Source organism: Hyperoodon ampullatus (genome assembly GCF_949752795.1).
Source record: "Hyperoodon ampullatus genome assembly, chromosome: 15".
Taxonomy (NCBI): domain Eukaryota; kingdom Metazoa; phylum Chordata; class Mammalia; order Artiodactyla; family Ziphiidae; genus Hyperoodon; species Hyperoodon ampullatus.
In genome coordinates, this window is record NC_136928.1 from 39,685,490 (window position 1) to 39,700,795 (window position 15,306).

Sequence of the window (15,306 nt, forward strand, 5' to 3'; positions counted from 1 at the left end):
TCTCATCACTTTCACTGGATGCTGCATGCTCAGGTGGACCAGGGAGGAGAAGGTATTTTCACTTCTCCTAGGAATGTTATTCCTCCATCGCCATGTTCCAAACCTTCTCTCAAATCCTCGGGCTCTTATTTTTATTGTGTTTTCTAGATGACAAAGGCATTTAGACACAGTTATAAAGTAATGTCTCCAGCAAAATAGAACATCTGTATTTTTTGAGGATGACTTTTGTACAGTTCCTATCCAAACTTTGTCAGAATGAGACACAGAGATTCACTTTTGTACAGTTCCTATCCACAATTTGTCAGAATGAGACACAGAGATTCAGGAATAAAAGAGATTACAGGAGTCGCCTCTGGTACCCTTGAAAAATCCAAGTCACTGTTTTAAACCTAGGATCCCAATACTTCAATGTAATTTTATTCAAATTAATGTACACTGACTAAAGTACCTGATATGCCCAACAGTTCATGAGTTCAATTAATTTTCTTCAAAGGAAGGAATAAAAAGTACATACCATTTGGCAATAAGGTCCTGCAGATCTAAAACATATTGTTTATTACAATGAGCATGGCATTATATCACTATTTATTGAACTATTTATACACAAACTATTTCTATAAAAGAATTATTCTTAAACCATTAATTAGGCAACCCTTAAAATGATGCCTACTGGTAAGCTAATTAACCATGTACAGCCTACTTGCTATGTATGTTTTTCATGCAAGTTCCATTTAGTTCTCCCATTACAGACACAGTGTAGTCATCATGGTGAAGAGTCAGAATAATGTGCTTTGGATGTGCTATTAGTACCATGTTCCTATGAGCAAGTTACTCAACTTTTCTGTGCTTTAGTTTCACTTCTTATAAAATGGGAATAATAATTCCCATTGTTATGAGGATTTAAATAACTTATACATAGAGGGGACTTAGACCATTGATCAGCACATGAGAAAGACACAGTAAATGTTTGCTATTTGTAGTAGAAGCAGCAGTGATCACACTGGCCTTGGACGGCATTTACAGACACTCACTGCTGTGTTTTCCTTGTTCATTTTTATTCAACCTATCTCTAAATTCTAAGCCCTTGTGGAACATTATCAATGCCAATAGGGGCCTCAGGTAATGACAAATTATCCGTTTAAGTGTATGTATTCTCCCTACCCCCGAAATCCCCACTACATTTCAATCGTCCCTTAAAGTGGCTAATTCTGAAGGGACTGTGTCCATGACCATTTGTTTATTTGCATATTGGACATTTCTTTTTTTTTTTTTGCGCAGTACGCGGGCCTCTCACTGTTGTGGCCTCTCCCGTTGTGGAGCACAGGCTCCGGATGCGCAGGCTCAGCGGCCATGGCTCACGGGCCTAACCGCTCCACGGCACGTGGGATCTTCCCGGACCGGGGCACCAACCCGCATCCCCTGCATCGGCAGGCAGACTCTCAACCACTGCGCCACCAGGGAAGCCCCCATATTGGACATTTCTAATGGAAACACTAGACACGCATAATGACGTTAACTATCAACAATATAGGAAGCTCCCTGATAAAAGTTCCTTTTTATTATCTACCTCTCCTTTTGGCCTGCTTCCTTTCTAACTGAGCTAGCCCACACACCCAACCCAGGCTACAGAAGATAAGCACGTGTGAAATACAGAATTTCTGAGTTCCACTTTCCTTCCCTTTCTACCAATCGATGCTTATTAAACTCTGAAGGTAAGTTTACTTATTCTTGACATGAGTTCTTCGCGATAATCATCGTAGGAAAAGAAAGTTATTTCTCTTGCTGCATCTATAGCATTTTCTTATGGCACGTCCAAGCCAACTGGATCCAGTCTCGAGGGAATGAAAGGAAGTCTCTGAGGAGAGTCTTCTCAGAGGCGGGGGAGTCCGAGGGGGAACATCCCGTGTCCCAATTTTGAGGTGACTGCTGCAAATTAACATCCTGTCTCCCCTGCGTTCCCGACAGCAGACTGAATATTCTCTTCCTCCAGGTGTCTGTTGATTGCCTGAACTGTGATAGTGCTGCTTGAAATGGCAAGGGGATGGGGTAGATTTGGAGTTATCCAAATCAAAAACACATTGGAAGAGACTCACAGTCCAATCATAGACTCTCTGAGGCCTCCTGAGGGTTGTCAGGTTTTCAGCAGAATATTAGTTGGTTACTTAACATATTCTATTGTCTTCATTAAAGGCTTTAAATCCAGCTTTGTTTAATTTTACTAAATAAGATACCTAGAAAATAGAATCCCTTTTCCTCTTCATTGGTATAAGGGGAAAGCATTCCCCTGAATCAGTGCTCTTTCCACATGGGAAGAAAAAGTGATACATGGATGTCTGTGTATGGTCTACTACTAAAATGTTCATAACATCATTTAATGCAGATACTCTTCCTTTCAGATTTTTCAATTGAGGGACATGAGAAATAGGGTTTTTTTTGTTTTCATTTAAATTTTCTCTAAGCTCTAAAATGCAACATTTTGGATTTGAGAAACTCAAATAAAAGACAAAATATATCAGAAGTGTCTTGCTAAGTGTTATGTTGGTTTCTAAATAAACTTAGGAAAGAGCTTGATTCCAAACAGGATGAACATTCCTCTGGCTCACCTTCTGCAAACATAACTTGCTTCTGCTGTGGCACACTCAAAGGGGGAAAATATCAGATGTGAAATTTATAAAAGGTGGCACACAGAAAAAAAGCAATGCTTCAAAAAAAGCAATGCCTCTAAAAAGTAATATATTATTATTAGAGAAACAAGGTGATTGAGTGATGTCACTCATAACTTTTCTCCAACAGCTAGAACACCTGCTCCAACATTGTTTTTGTTCAGATTTGCTTTCTTTCTTTGCTAGAACTACTTACTGTAATAATAACTACATGAAGTCATTTACCAAGGTGACTAAACTATCTTCTGTTAGGGTGTCAAACTGCCCCAAACTGGAAGACCAAATAAGAGTCTAGATGTTGGACTGAGAAACAGTCTTACTGTGAAAGACTGATGGCTATGCTCATCCTTACTGTACATGCTCCCAACGTGGGCCTCACTGCCTTTGAGAAATTCTCACCAAGGCCCAAGGACCAGTTTACAGATTGCTTTTCTAAGTTTTCAGTGAAAACAACCTGTAATGAATCAACATGTTTAAAGGACTGTTAGGCAGCTCTTCTCTCTCCCTAGATCTCAGTGATTGTTACAAAGATGAAGGGTCCAGTCATTCCTCCACCTCTGAATTGTCATTTGACCTATGAGTTACTGTCATTTGACCTATGACCTACCAAGTTACTGGGGCCCTATTTATTTCTATTGTGTGGGAAGAAATCCACCTTATTTATTATTGGGATCAAATATAGGCGAGAGACATAAATGTGGTTGAAAATTTACAAGCGTCTGGTGATCGATATTAATAACAATTTTGGGAATTATTTGGTAAAAACTTATTATTAATCAGTATCTAAGAATAGGCTTGGGGGTTGTAAACACACTTCTTATACCAGATTCCTGATTTATCCACTTATCTAATTTATATGCCTTAGAAATATCTAGCCATCTCAGTGCCATACATCCTTGAAGCACTAACATCTGCAATTCTAGAAAAGGTTGTTTCACATGGTTTTCTATTATAACAACCGAACTTACATCTTAATGGGATTCAATAGGGTTTCTAGAGTAGAGGGAATAATAATTCATGTCTGAAATTGGGGAGCTATGTCCCCCCTAACCTCTCAAATCCAGTAATCTGTCAACTCTTCCAAAGTACGACTTGATTCTTCCATTTCTTCCCTTCCCCATTCTCGCACCCCTGCTCCAAACCCACATCACCTTTCCCAAGAATACTTAAAGGGCCCCCAACTCACAAATGGTCTCTTCTTTTCCATCCTTCCTCACTCCAATCCATTTTCCACAGAGCAGCCAGAATAAATTTTTTCAAATGTTAATCAGATTATGTCATTCACTGCTTAAGTTTTGTTTTCAATTAAGCTTAGAATAAAATCCAAATTTCTTAACTTTGCTGATAAAGCCCTATAGACTTTGGTCCTTCTCATTCTCCAACCACATCTTGTTTCATTTTCCCCCTTTCAAATAGTTCAGTCACAGGCATGTTTTTGAGCTCCTTGAACATGCCAACTCTTTGCATAAGCCATTCCCTATACCTGGAATGCTCTCATCCCTGTCTGAGTTCTCAGTTCAGATGTCTCTTCCCCAGAAAGATCTTCCTTGATTGTCTAGTCTAAATTAGATTCTCCTTACTACTTTCTCATAGAACCCATTGTACTGACCACAGTTTAATTATGAGTCTGTGTATGCAATGTTTGATGTCCATCTCCCCTACTAGACTGGCAATTCATGAAAGCAATACATTTCATTTGTTTAATTTGTTCAGTATGGTATATCTGGTACTTGTATACAGTCTGGCACATAATAAATTCTTTTGAAGAGAGGGAGGAAAGAAGAGAGAGAGGAGAAAAGGGAGGGAAAAAAGAAGGGAGGGAGGGAGAATGGAAGGAAGGAAGGAAGGGAGGGAGGGAGGGAGGGGGAAGGGAGGAAGGGAAGAGGAAAGGGGGAAGGAAAAAAAGGTAGTCAAGCTAGCATATTTTCATTTTTACCCATTTTCTCACTGACAAGCAGTGTGACCTCAAGTAAGTCATATAACCACTCTGTGTCATCTTTCCTGTGTATAAAATGATTCAGCCTCATCAGAGATAGGAAGGTAAGAGGGGAGCATTTGGTAAGAGTGCAATCTGCCCTCAAAAATGCAGACAGTTCCCTGCATTTGGGAGAAGGAGGAAAGTTGGAGTAGAAGGGAAGAAAACCTAGAAACAAGTTGGTCCTACTCTGGGGTTGGGTCTCTGGGGGTACCGGAAGGGCAGGGGGACGAAATCCTGAGATAACTTTATTTTCCCAGAGCAAAGAAGACCTGTCCAGGGAGATAGCAAATCTATTGAATTTCCTCACCCCCAGCATTGCACAAACACCATGATTCTCCAGTGAAAGAGAGGGGCCCAGAAGAGGCCCTGGGAGACCCTGAATGCCTGCTAGGTAAGAATGAGGTGTGCCTCAGTGGTGAACTGCATGGACTGGTGATTGTGGCAGGATTGACACATGCTCAGTGGACAGATGCCCAACCAAGGGCAGATGCCGTGCCCGCTCCAGCCACCTCCATCACCTTGGTACTACTGAAGGCCCCAGAAATGAGGGACAAGTTCGGGGATTTGATGGGAGGAAGCTGAAATGACAGATTACATTTCTGCCTCCTGCGGATTGGGGGCTTGAAGTACAAGGAGAATAATTTATGTAAAATAGTTACATATTCTTATGCACCTGAATTTGTGAGTTGAACTCCAAACCTGCCACATAATCATTTTGATTAATTTCCTTTTGTCTCCCACCTCATTGACCATGCACTCTTTGTTCCCCTCATTCTTCACTCTTGTCTGATTCTCTGTCTCCATCTATCTTCTCCTGGTCTCTTCCTTTTGCTCTGCTCTCTTTCTCCAGCATTCTCCTCCAGACATCTACTTGGTACCCTGCACTGCCTTCCAGCCCACGGTATCCAGAGCAAGAGAAACTGAACCCTGAAATGGTCACACAGTCTGGTCTCTGCCTTCATCATGGGCCTTCCAAGCTCTGCTGCCTCAGTCATGTTTTCCAGTGTTTTATAACCTCTTGTTCTCACCTGCTCCCCAAGGGGCTTTTCTACAGTCTTTTTTTTTTTTTTTCCTTTTCTCTTAGGACTCCTCTGTGATTTTACTAATAACATTTCCACTGAGCAAAACAGCTTATAAAGAAAAAGGAAAGAAGGACCTCTGTGCCTGTGAGATAATGGCCAAAATTCTTTGCCCAACTTTCAATACCTTCCCAGAATGGAAGATTCTATGCCATCCCTGCCCCCAGTAGTCTCTCTTAGAAGCCTTTCTTTCCATATGGACCTGGATCTTTAGCAAATTCATAGATCTCTTAGTCTTATCCAATTCGCTGCTTTTGCACAGTCCTTTCCCCTACCTAAAGTGGCCTCTCTCCTCCTCTTCACCTGTGCTAATTTTATGTGTTAAGGAACAGCAGAAGACGTTCCTGAACACTTCCTGTCCACTCTAGCCCACATCATCACCCCCCCTCACTCCAAAGCTTATATCCTTATATCCTGTATCCTTCTCCTGGACCCTATTCATGTACTGTCATATGAAGTCACCTATCTCTTTCCCATATACATTTTCCCTCCTGAGTGAGATTATCAGATCTTCAAAGTTGGGAACTTATCTTTTATATTGATACTATTATTAGTAACAATGAAAACAGTGTTACATATGTAGCAGGTTCTTCCTTCAAGATGCATCAGATGACATTTATTGAATGAATCCATGGTATCAACTGAATATATGTTTTTTAATTGAATAATGAGATATGGAAGAAACAAAGCAAGCATGTATTGGATAAGTGAACGCCTGAAATGAAGCCAGCAGAGTGCCCAGATGTTCTCACCCATGGGGACAGTTCCACAGTTCCAAGTCACAGTTGGATAATATTTACAAGGCTTAATACCATCCTTACTGACTTATCTCAAGTTTTCACTGATATCAGAAATAAATGTTTTTGTCATGGAGCCTAATTTAAAATTCTTGGCATATAGAAGCATTTTATTCATAAAGTGACTGCTTATAATTATTTGTTTTGTTTTAATATAATTTAACTCAAAGTTACCAGATAGGGAACATTAGATTTTTCTGATGGCCCAGTAAAGCCAAAAGCATTTCAGAAACAAATCCGAGCCAGAGGGCACTATTTTACAGATGAGGACACGGGGGTGCAGAGAGGCTAAATAATATGTCCCCCAAACACACAGCTAATTGGTGAAAAGATCTGGTCTAGAATACAGATCCCTTGAGTCCCCATACCGTATTCTCTTCTATATCCTGCTGCCTCTATCAGTGAAAGAATGAAAGGACATTCTGCAATATACACAACCCCCCATTTTTTTTTTTTGTAGAGCAGTACCTCACGGTTTAATTGATCTATGTATTTATTAGCTAATATTAATGCAGCAGAGGGGACAAAAAGCTCACAAACAGTCCACACATTTCACAAGACACATTGCAGGAAAAAAGTGACTAAGAAGGACCAATAGTATCCTAGGGTCTTAGTGGATGCATTCCTGGGGGAGATGGACCTCTTATTCCTGGTGGAGGGGGTCTCATTCCTGGAGGGGCATGCCTATTGGTGTCCCTCGAGTAGGAGGAAGCCCAACTGGTGGGCCCATGGGTGGTCTCATAGCAGGTGGAGGAGCCATAATTCCTGGAGGTGGGGTTACTCGAGCAGCAGGTGTAGGTGCAGTCCCCCGTCCTGGTGGATACTGAGTTGGGGCTCCAGCAATGCTGGCAGTAGCAGGAACTGCAGCAGCTGTGACAGTGCCTCTTCCCTGTGGGGTCATTACCTGTTGGGATGGGCCCCCAACCCCTCAGACAAGGCCTGCTAATCCAGCAGGAGCCTGAGGCATTGGAACACCAGTTGGAACACCTCTTCCAGCTGCCCTACCAACCCCAGGGCCTCCTGCAGCTCCAGCAAGTGGTACCCAAGCAATGCCAGTATCTCTGGGGGTTGGTCCCTCCACAGTCATGGAAACCAAGTTCTCCCCATGCAGCAACACCAGACCCAAAACCCACTTTTCTTCATGCTCTGGCTACTTAGCATTCTTATGGCTTGATCTTCCTGAACTCATCACAATCGCAGAGGATCAAGTTCATATGCTTGTCAAAAGCCTTAAAGGCACCAATAAAGATCTGGTCATCTTGCAAGATACATCTCATCCTATAATAAATGTGCTGCAGTATCTTGCTGCTCTTTCCCACAGTCATGATTGCTTTTCCACCAAATCCAATGTCCACAGGAAAGTTTCAGGATCCTTAAGACCTAAGGGAAGGCTACAGATCGAGGTATGACGCAGGTTCTCCTACAAACAATGCAAGCTGGGGCGGAAGCTTCGAATAGTAGATAGAGCCTGTTTTTTTTCTTTGTTTTTCTCTCTTGGAATCTGCTACCTGGGTGTTCCAATACTGCTTTAACCACCTCTTGGTGTCTCAGCTAAGAATGCCTGTCTCAGTTCCACCTGGAAATCCACCACAGGTACTTGCTGCTGCTGCTGCTGAGATCGCCTTGGGTACAGGTGACACTCCTGGTTGTTCAGTGAGGCTGTTCTTCTCCATTTGACTTGGACTTCTACCTCTGGTACGTGCTGTTCTGTGGTCCATCTCAGGTGTAAATGGTCCCTGGCCCGCTCCATCACGCCTCTGGCCGCTCTTCAGAGCACAATGCTAGGCATCTCCGGTGGCCGCCCCACTCTACGCTGCCTTTGCTAAGGTGGCACCAACTAATAGGCTGGCTCTCCCCGCCAATTTTTTAAATGCTATAAAAGACTACAGCATAACCTATATCATGCTGTGTGTAGGAGAAGCATAATTCCCAGCACCCTAAGCAAATCCCTGTGGCAGCTCCTCTCAACACAGGCAGGATTGAAATTGATGTAAACTTGTGATCCAGGACTAGGTGCACATGGGACAACCAAGCTGAGTTGAAGCCAGTGCCAAGACTTCAACCCTGAAGGTGCAGGAATGGCCAAGTTGAAATCAACCACTTCCACCCTCACATTTGCTTTGTCTTTGAAGATCCTCAAGTAGCCATCCCTCCTTAGTCAAGTCCCTCATCTGACTTTAAACTTGTCTCAGCTATGTTAAAAGGAGGCCCAATGGCCTAGTCCTCCAATGTCACATATGTACCTATTATCAGTGGCCTGCTGATGACAAGGACTTAATCCACTAACACAGGTAGGTGATACAGAAAAACAACAACAACAAAGCAAACTTGGCTAATTAACCAAAAGATTGGATTTCATAGCCGTTTGTTGTTAGCTAACCATGTGGATTTGATTCAGTCTACACATGTGTATCAAAAGGGGGCTGGAATAGAAAAATGTTTTTCATACAGTGTTCCCAGGAACACTGGGGTCTCCCAGAGGGACTGCTATGGTTTTATCAGCTGAATTATCAGGTTAGGCATCCACATCTCCCCAACCTGACTTCAATCAGAGCTGTTCTATTTTAATCTACATTAGTATCCTGCTTATGCTTAATCAAAAAACAATCCTGTTGGAATTCCCTGGCGGTCCAGTAGTTAGGACTCCACACTTTCACTGCCGAGGGCGCGGCTTCAATCCCTGGTCGAGGGACTAGGATCCTGCAAGCTGAGCAGCGTGGCCAAATTAAAAAACAAAACAAAACAAAACAAAGCGACCCCCCCCCACAAACAGAATCCTGCTTTAAAAACAATAGTAATAAAAACAAAATTGCATTGCAAATCCACATGTTCTCCAATCTATGAGATATCTGGGGGCAGGCTAGGCCTCACAGAGCCTTTCCGATCATACCAGGTAGGTCTGAGCCTGCCTGGGGTCAGTCTGTATTGGTGAAAGTGCCCACCACAGAAACTGAAAGAAACCCTCTTCCCCTTGAGGGCCCTCTAGGCCATAAGTTACTGAGGATTCTAATTCATCCAAAGGTTACAGATGAAATAAATTCCTTTTCTCTATTGCTTAGAGATATCGTGAAAAAGCTCTGGGGTCTTAACAAGTGTAATTCAATTCAATTCAATTCAATTATATTCCATCCATTAACTTAGTACTGTTACGTGTTGAGGCAGAGATTTGACATTTTGTTGTTGTTGTTTATTTTTGTTACTGTTTTTTCCCAAACTTACCCCAGAAACTGTAGCTTCTACATCTCCCTATGTAAGAAAACCTAGGGACTGATGTCCTTTTTCTTTTGCATATTTCCATTAAATTATTCCAATCTTTATTTAACACCAACTGAGCATCCCTTACCAAACTAGGTGCAAGGAGAAAAAAGTTTAAAAGATACCATCCTTGTATTGAAGGATTTAGTGCGTATCTGAGAGAAGAAACTTCCACACACAACACCAGCAGGTAACAAAGGAAGAGTGTTAGATTAGCTACAAACACCTGCCACAGGTAAATGCTAAATTTGCTTGGTAGTTTGCAAAGGGTGAGATTGGGGCAAGCTGAAGTTTTCAGAGGTTTGTTACCGTTTGTTGAAGGGCTAAAAGTCTTTGTACACAAGCGGAGAAACACCCCTTATGGGAAAGGGGAGAAGTTAGAAGACAAGCCCCAGGGGGCACTAAGAGGACCAGCTGCTTTGGAGCGAGAGCCACCTACGTCAGGGAGCCCGGTACCCAGCCTCCGCCTTGGTGGAGGTTGCTGGTCAAATAACTTATCTGCTCTGGATCACAACCCAGCATCTTCCAATGGAAATCAGCTCCTGGTCTCCTACATATCTCGAAGACGCATCTCCCTTTAAATGTGTTTAATGCTTGCCACATGTTTAGTCCTCACTACCTGAGAGAGAGGCTCACGTTATTATTACCATAACCATCGTTTACCACCTGCCTGCCTCACTTGAACCCGTTACTCATGCCATCCCTCTCCCAGGAGGAGCCTTTGTCATCTCCCAGCGTTCAGGTATCTGCTCTTTGGAAGATGAATTGACTAGAGGTTAAATTTTAAAGTGACCACTTCCAAATGCTTGGGGGAACATAAAAGGGATAATGGTATTAGGTTTGGATTCCTCAGTAAATATGCTTATTTTTCAGGAGTAGAGGGTGCCTGAGGGTCGGTCAGTGCCTTCTCAAAGGCAGTAAGAAACAGCCAGCTGAGTGACTTAGGGAACACAAGTGCCAAATTCTCATCCAGGGTAGGGGGTCTTCCCACATGTGAACAATCTTCCACATTTTCCTATGTCTCCCATGATCTCTTTTTCCTAAGCTAGCCATGATAATCTGGGAATAAATTCACATTTTCTAAGGTAGAAATACTGCCAAGCTTGTTAATCTCATGCAGATGTGATGTTACTTTTACTATGTTGTAATATGGCTTCTTAAAAAACAAGTTGGAAGGAGGTGGGGGTAGAAAAGCCCACCAAAAAAACCCAACAAATATTCGCCAACCCATATGGTCAGTAATTGCTGTTTAATAGTCCTCCTATTACAAACCTAAGAGGCAGCAGTCTGAATTACCAGTAGAGTATTAATAAACAGGAATGAGTTAATAGAGCATAAAGACCTTCTCGTGGAACAGTGGGGGAGTTGAATATTCTTTTCTTCAGTCAGCTGTAAGTAATTACTGCATGGTGTGCGTCTGACTATTACCATAACAGAGCAATTGGACGTGAAGAATGGATAATAGTACGGACATGGAGGTATTTTTAGAACATCAGCAGTGAAGCAGGTAACTGGCCTACTCCAGTAGAACCTTTAAATAAGTTTAGAAGACTTTTTTCCCCCTCTCCTTATGACATTTAGCCAGGATAGAATTTTAAAAAGATCAATCTAATAAATTATTTAAGATAACTTTACAAAGAAGATGCCTGTGATATGTAAATCAGAAGGCAAGAAGGGAGGAAGGAAAAGTCTAAAAAGCCCTGGTGGACGGGAGGCATCTAGCCGACGTTACTGTAACTACATAATCACAGGTTCCTTCCTGCTCCTCTGAGACTACAGCCCGGATGCGAATCTGCTTGACTGGCTCCCACTGGCTGTTCAGGTGAAAGTGAAAATATTCAAATCAGAGCTGTAACTATGATTGCTGGAGTTGTGGGTTTTCTAAAATTGAGTTAGTCATCCTTGGTGATTTAATGATGCATATCATTTATTTTAAAATATTATTACAGGGCATTGACTGAGCAGCGGCACCTTTTTTCCGGGAACTGGCCATTATTCAAGGCGGCGGGGGATATCAGGGGCTGGGGCGGGCTGAGAGGCTGTCTAGCGGCACAACATATGTTCTCAGATGCAAACAGCTTGAGACTTTGATTCAGAAAGGGGTAATTTTGCAAATGCACACAAATATCATTTAAGGGATATTTTGAAAAAAATTTTTTTTCAGGGTATAGGTCCTTCCTCCTGCCTTCCGGCTGCATGGGCCGATGCTGATTTTTCACTTTGCGGGTTGGTTAAGCATCATGGAGTGTTTTGGTTCTCAATCAAGAATGTTCTTCCCAAGTGGTTCCAAAGTCCTGCGCTTGAAAATAAACGCGTGTCCTCTTTGTCTCCTAGCAGCATGTGTCCCAGCGTACAACAGCAGCTCAGGACAGAGCGAGGCAATGCCTTTGATTGAACAGTCCTATAGGTTTTAACCTGCCACTCGCATGGGCGGGAAGATTCCTTCAGTCTGCTGGCTTCTTTGGGCAGTGCTGCCGGCTGAAGTCCAACAGGGGTGGTTAGGAGCCAGGACCCAAGTCCTCCTCCTGGCAGGATTCCTGTCCTACCTTGTGGCACAGGAGCTGAACTGAGCATGAGCTGCCTCAGTGCTAATGACCCCCGGGTCCCACCTGCAAAGAAGAGGTGCAGCCATTGGGACAGGTGGCCATGCTTAACGGATCTCAGCCCACTGCTTTGAAGTCCTCTGACAAACAAACTTGTGTGAAATAAACACTGTCGCATTTATTTCTCCTGAAAAACCACATGATTGTGTCTGAGCTCCACCAGCCAGCATACTCTGATTCATCTAGACGCAGTCCCTTTCTTGATAAAAGATGCTGCGGCGCGAAGTTACAGCTGGGGATTTCACCTGTTTCGCTGGTCGTTCTTAACAGAAGTCAAGGGCACACCTGTAGAGGTGTTGTTGTGACCCAGGGAGCGCAGCCGCTTCTCCGTGTGGCTGGGTTTGATTTAGTTTTTTTCCCCAAGTGTTTGAAAGGAGAATAGCTTTCTTTTCCTTAAGTCTATACAAAGATAAGGGGAAAAGAAAATCTGGCTAATTAAAGGCCAATTTTTTTAATCAAATTTTTCACATAGGACCAAGATTAATGGTCATTTCTAGGAAGTCCTCAAGATCTCATGATCAAGGGCAGTTCAGCGATCAGCACCTCTGTGTTTCTGACAGAGTGACATTTTAAGATACTTATAAGTGACTTTATATGTGAGCGTACTGTTTGTGGTCATGAGTGTGCCCCACTTGAACTTATATCACACCCCAATGAATCATGAACTTCCCAAAGGCATGGGCTGCACCTTTGGGGTTATACCAAGGGTTGCGTCGTATCCCAAGGACCAGCACAAAGACTTCCCAGGAAAGGATATCATCAACAAAGACGGCTGTCACTATTTTCGACCTACAAAACCCTCTGGGGAGCAAAAGAATAAGAAGTTTCTCCCAAGAGTGAGACTAAGGGGGAACAGAAGGCGCCAACTCCTTTATATCTCCAGTTATCTCTCAGAAGCCCAGGGGGAAAGAAATACCTGGAATTGTTAAGGAGCTAAGTAGTTTCGGAGGCCACCATTTTACCTCTTCAGTGTTTCAGCTGGGACCACCCTGGTCAAGAATTCTTAGTATTTTCAGGTGTTGCCTTTGAAACAACTTAGGCCAACACTCCAATAAGAACCAATGAAAAGGTAAATTATTTAGATTTGAGTATTCAGCTCAATCTGGATAAAACTTTCCAGACTGGTTGACTTCAGCTGCCCTACTCATGGGTTATCATGAAAGCCAAGAGAACTCACAAAAAAACTTTTGCGAGTAAATAATCCTTTGGTAAATAATCCTTTGAGAATGTCCAGTTATATGATAATGCATATAACACTGATAATAACATAGGTCTAAATAATCTCTGCCTACTTCATCAATTTCATCTCCTTACCACCCTTCCAAGGACTTACTTTTAGTTCCTCCATCGCTCTGAGCTTATCCCTGCTTCTGGGTCTTTGCACTGTCTGCTGCTTCTGCCTGGAAAGCATTCAGCCTCGGTTTAAATGTCATCTCCGAGAAACTACTCTTAATAGCTTTTCAGGCATCCTCTAAGTAAAGCTCTGCTTTATTTTCTTCACAGCATTTGTACTAGTTGATATTTTTTTGTTTGTTTGTTTGCATGCGTGCTAGTTGAAATGTTCTCAATTCTTGACTCCCTCCCTGTTCCAATAACCATGCTAGGTGACATGTAACTGTGCATGTTATGTATGCTTAGCTATGTGACTTAAATTGGTTAACTAATGTTGGCAGGTGTGTTGAGAACAGAGCCTTTACATATGCTGTGTGTCTTGCTTGCATCCTGGCGCTCCTGCCTTTCCCTATAAGGAAAATACGTCATAAATAAACACTTTTGAAGAAGAATGAAGAGACTCTGAGAACAAAACTGAACCTAGTCAGAGGCCTAGAACCAAGTCCCCCGATGACCTGAAGTAGTGCTGCTTCAATCATTAGCAAGAAAGTAAACACTTATTGTTTGAGCCTCTGAGATTTGGGTCATGTCATAAGGCTTGTCATTCATCATTAACGTGCCAATTGCTAGTTGATATAAAAATTATACCAGAAATGGGCTTCTGCTGTCAAAAAACTTTAAAATATGTATCATTTGGTTTGGGATTTTGTGGTAAGTAGAGAGAAAACTATAAAAAACTGTAATAAGAAGCTGGAAAAACAACCATCCATATGCTGTAGTAACAAAATATTTGATAAAACTACTGACTACAATAACCTAGAAGGCAAAAAAAAAAAAAAAAATGTACTAAGTGTACCTGTAGCATTGGGCTGGGAAGTTTTTGAGGCAGAATGTTCAGAACATGGGTTGGCTGCTATTATCTGCATTTGATAAGTTACTACAAGAAAGAGGTGAGCTTGGGAAAAAAACGGTTTGCAAGCAGGATTGAGGGGAATTGAGAGAACCTCGAGATTCTGGAAATTTTAAGTCTGAATCATTAAATCATTTCTCTCTATGTAAAGGTGTGGCCATCAGAACATTGCCGTAAAGTAAAGACAAAGTCAAGAAAGTGGTTTGTCACACCCTTTTTTAGGACCCCTGAAAAGATTAAGGAAACAATTTATGACTCACAGATGACTAACACGTGCAAAGTACCTGCACTTATATCTAGAAAGAAGCATATCTCCAAAACAACTGTGGGTAAGGCATTTGGCACATGTAGTTGACTGGAATCATACATAGTAAATCCATAAAGTTTTTGAGAAAGCTGTACTGGAAAAATTTCCATCAGCCTGGATTTAAAAAGACTATGTTTGAGATATATAAAGATCTCTGGCTCCCAAAATCTTACAGGTGGGAAGCAGGCTGAGAAATCAGCCCAGCTGCCCAAGAAGGGCATATTCCCTAGTACTCATCAGAAAAGCCAAAGTTGAGAAAGGAAGGCGTTCTGAGAGCAGAGTGAAGACCCACGTATAACAGTATCTCGGTGATAAACTCCCAGGTGCAGAACCAGGGCCTAACCAAAGTATATAACAGCCTCTTTGTAGGGGAACCTGGCAG

General features: G+C 42.3%; 1 protein-coding gene and 1 pseudogene across 2 annotated transcripts; both read right to left on the reverse strand.

The window, feature by feature from the left end:
- Nucleotides 1-7,119: 7,119 nt before the first annotated feature.
- Nucleotides 7,120-7,842, reverse strand: LOC307064556 (small nuclear ribonucleoprotein-associated protein N-like; annotated as a pseudogene). The gene has a single exon. The product of its transcript is annotated as a small nuclear ribonucleoprotein-associated protein N-like (transcript).
- Nucleotides 7,843-8,045: 203 nt separating this feature from the next.
- Nucleotides 8,046-8,267, reverse strand: LOC307064803 (SNRPN upstream reading frame protein-like; the record flags this gene model as incomplete). The annotated part of the gene is made up of 1 exon (XM_079721498.1): nt 8,046-8,267. One exon carries the CDS (start codon nt 8,265-8,267, stop codon nt 8,046-8,048), a length of 222 nt encoding a protein of 73 aa, XP_079577624.1.
- Nucleotides 8,268-15,306: the final 7,039 nt, after the last annotated feature.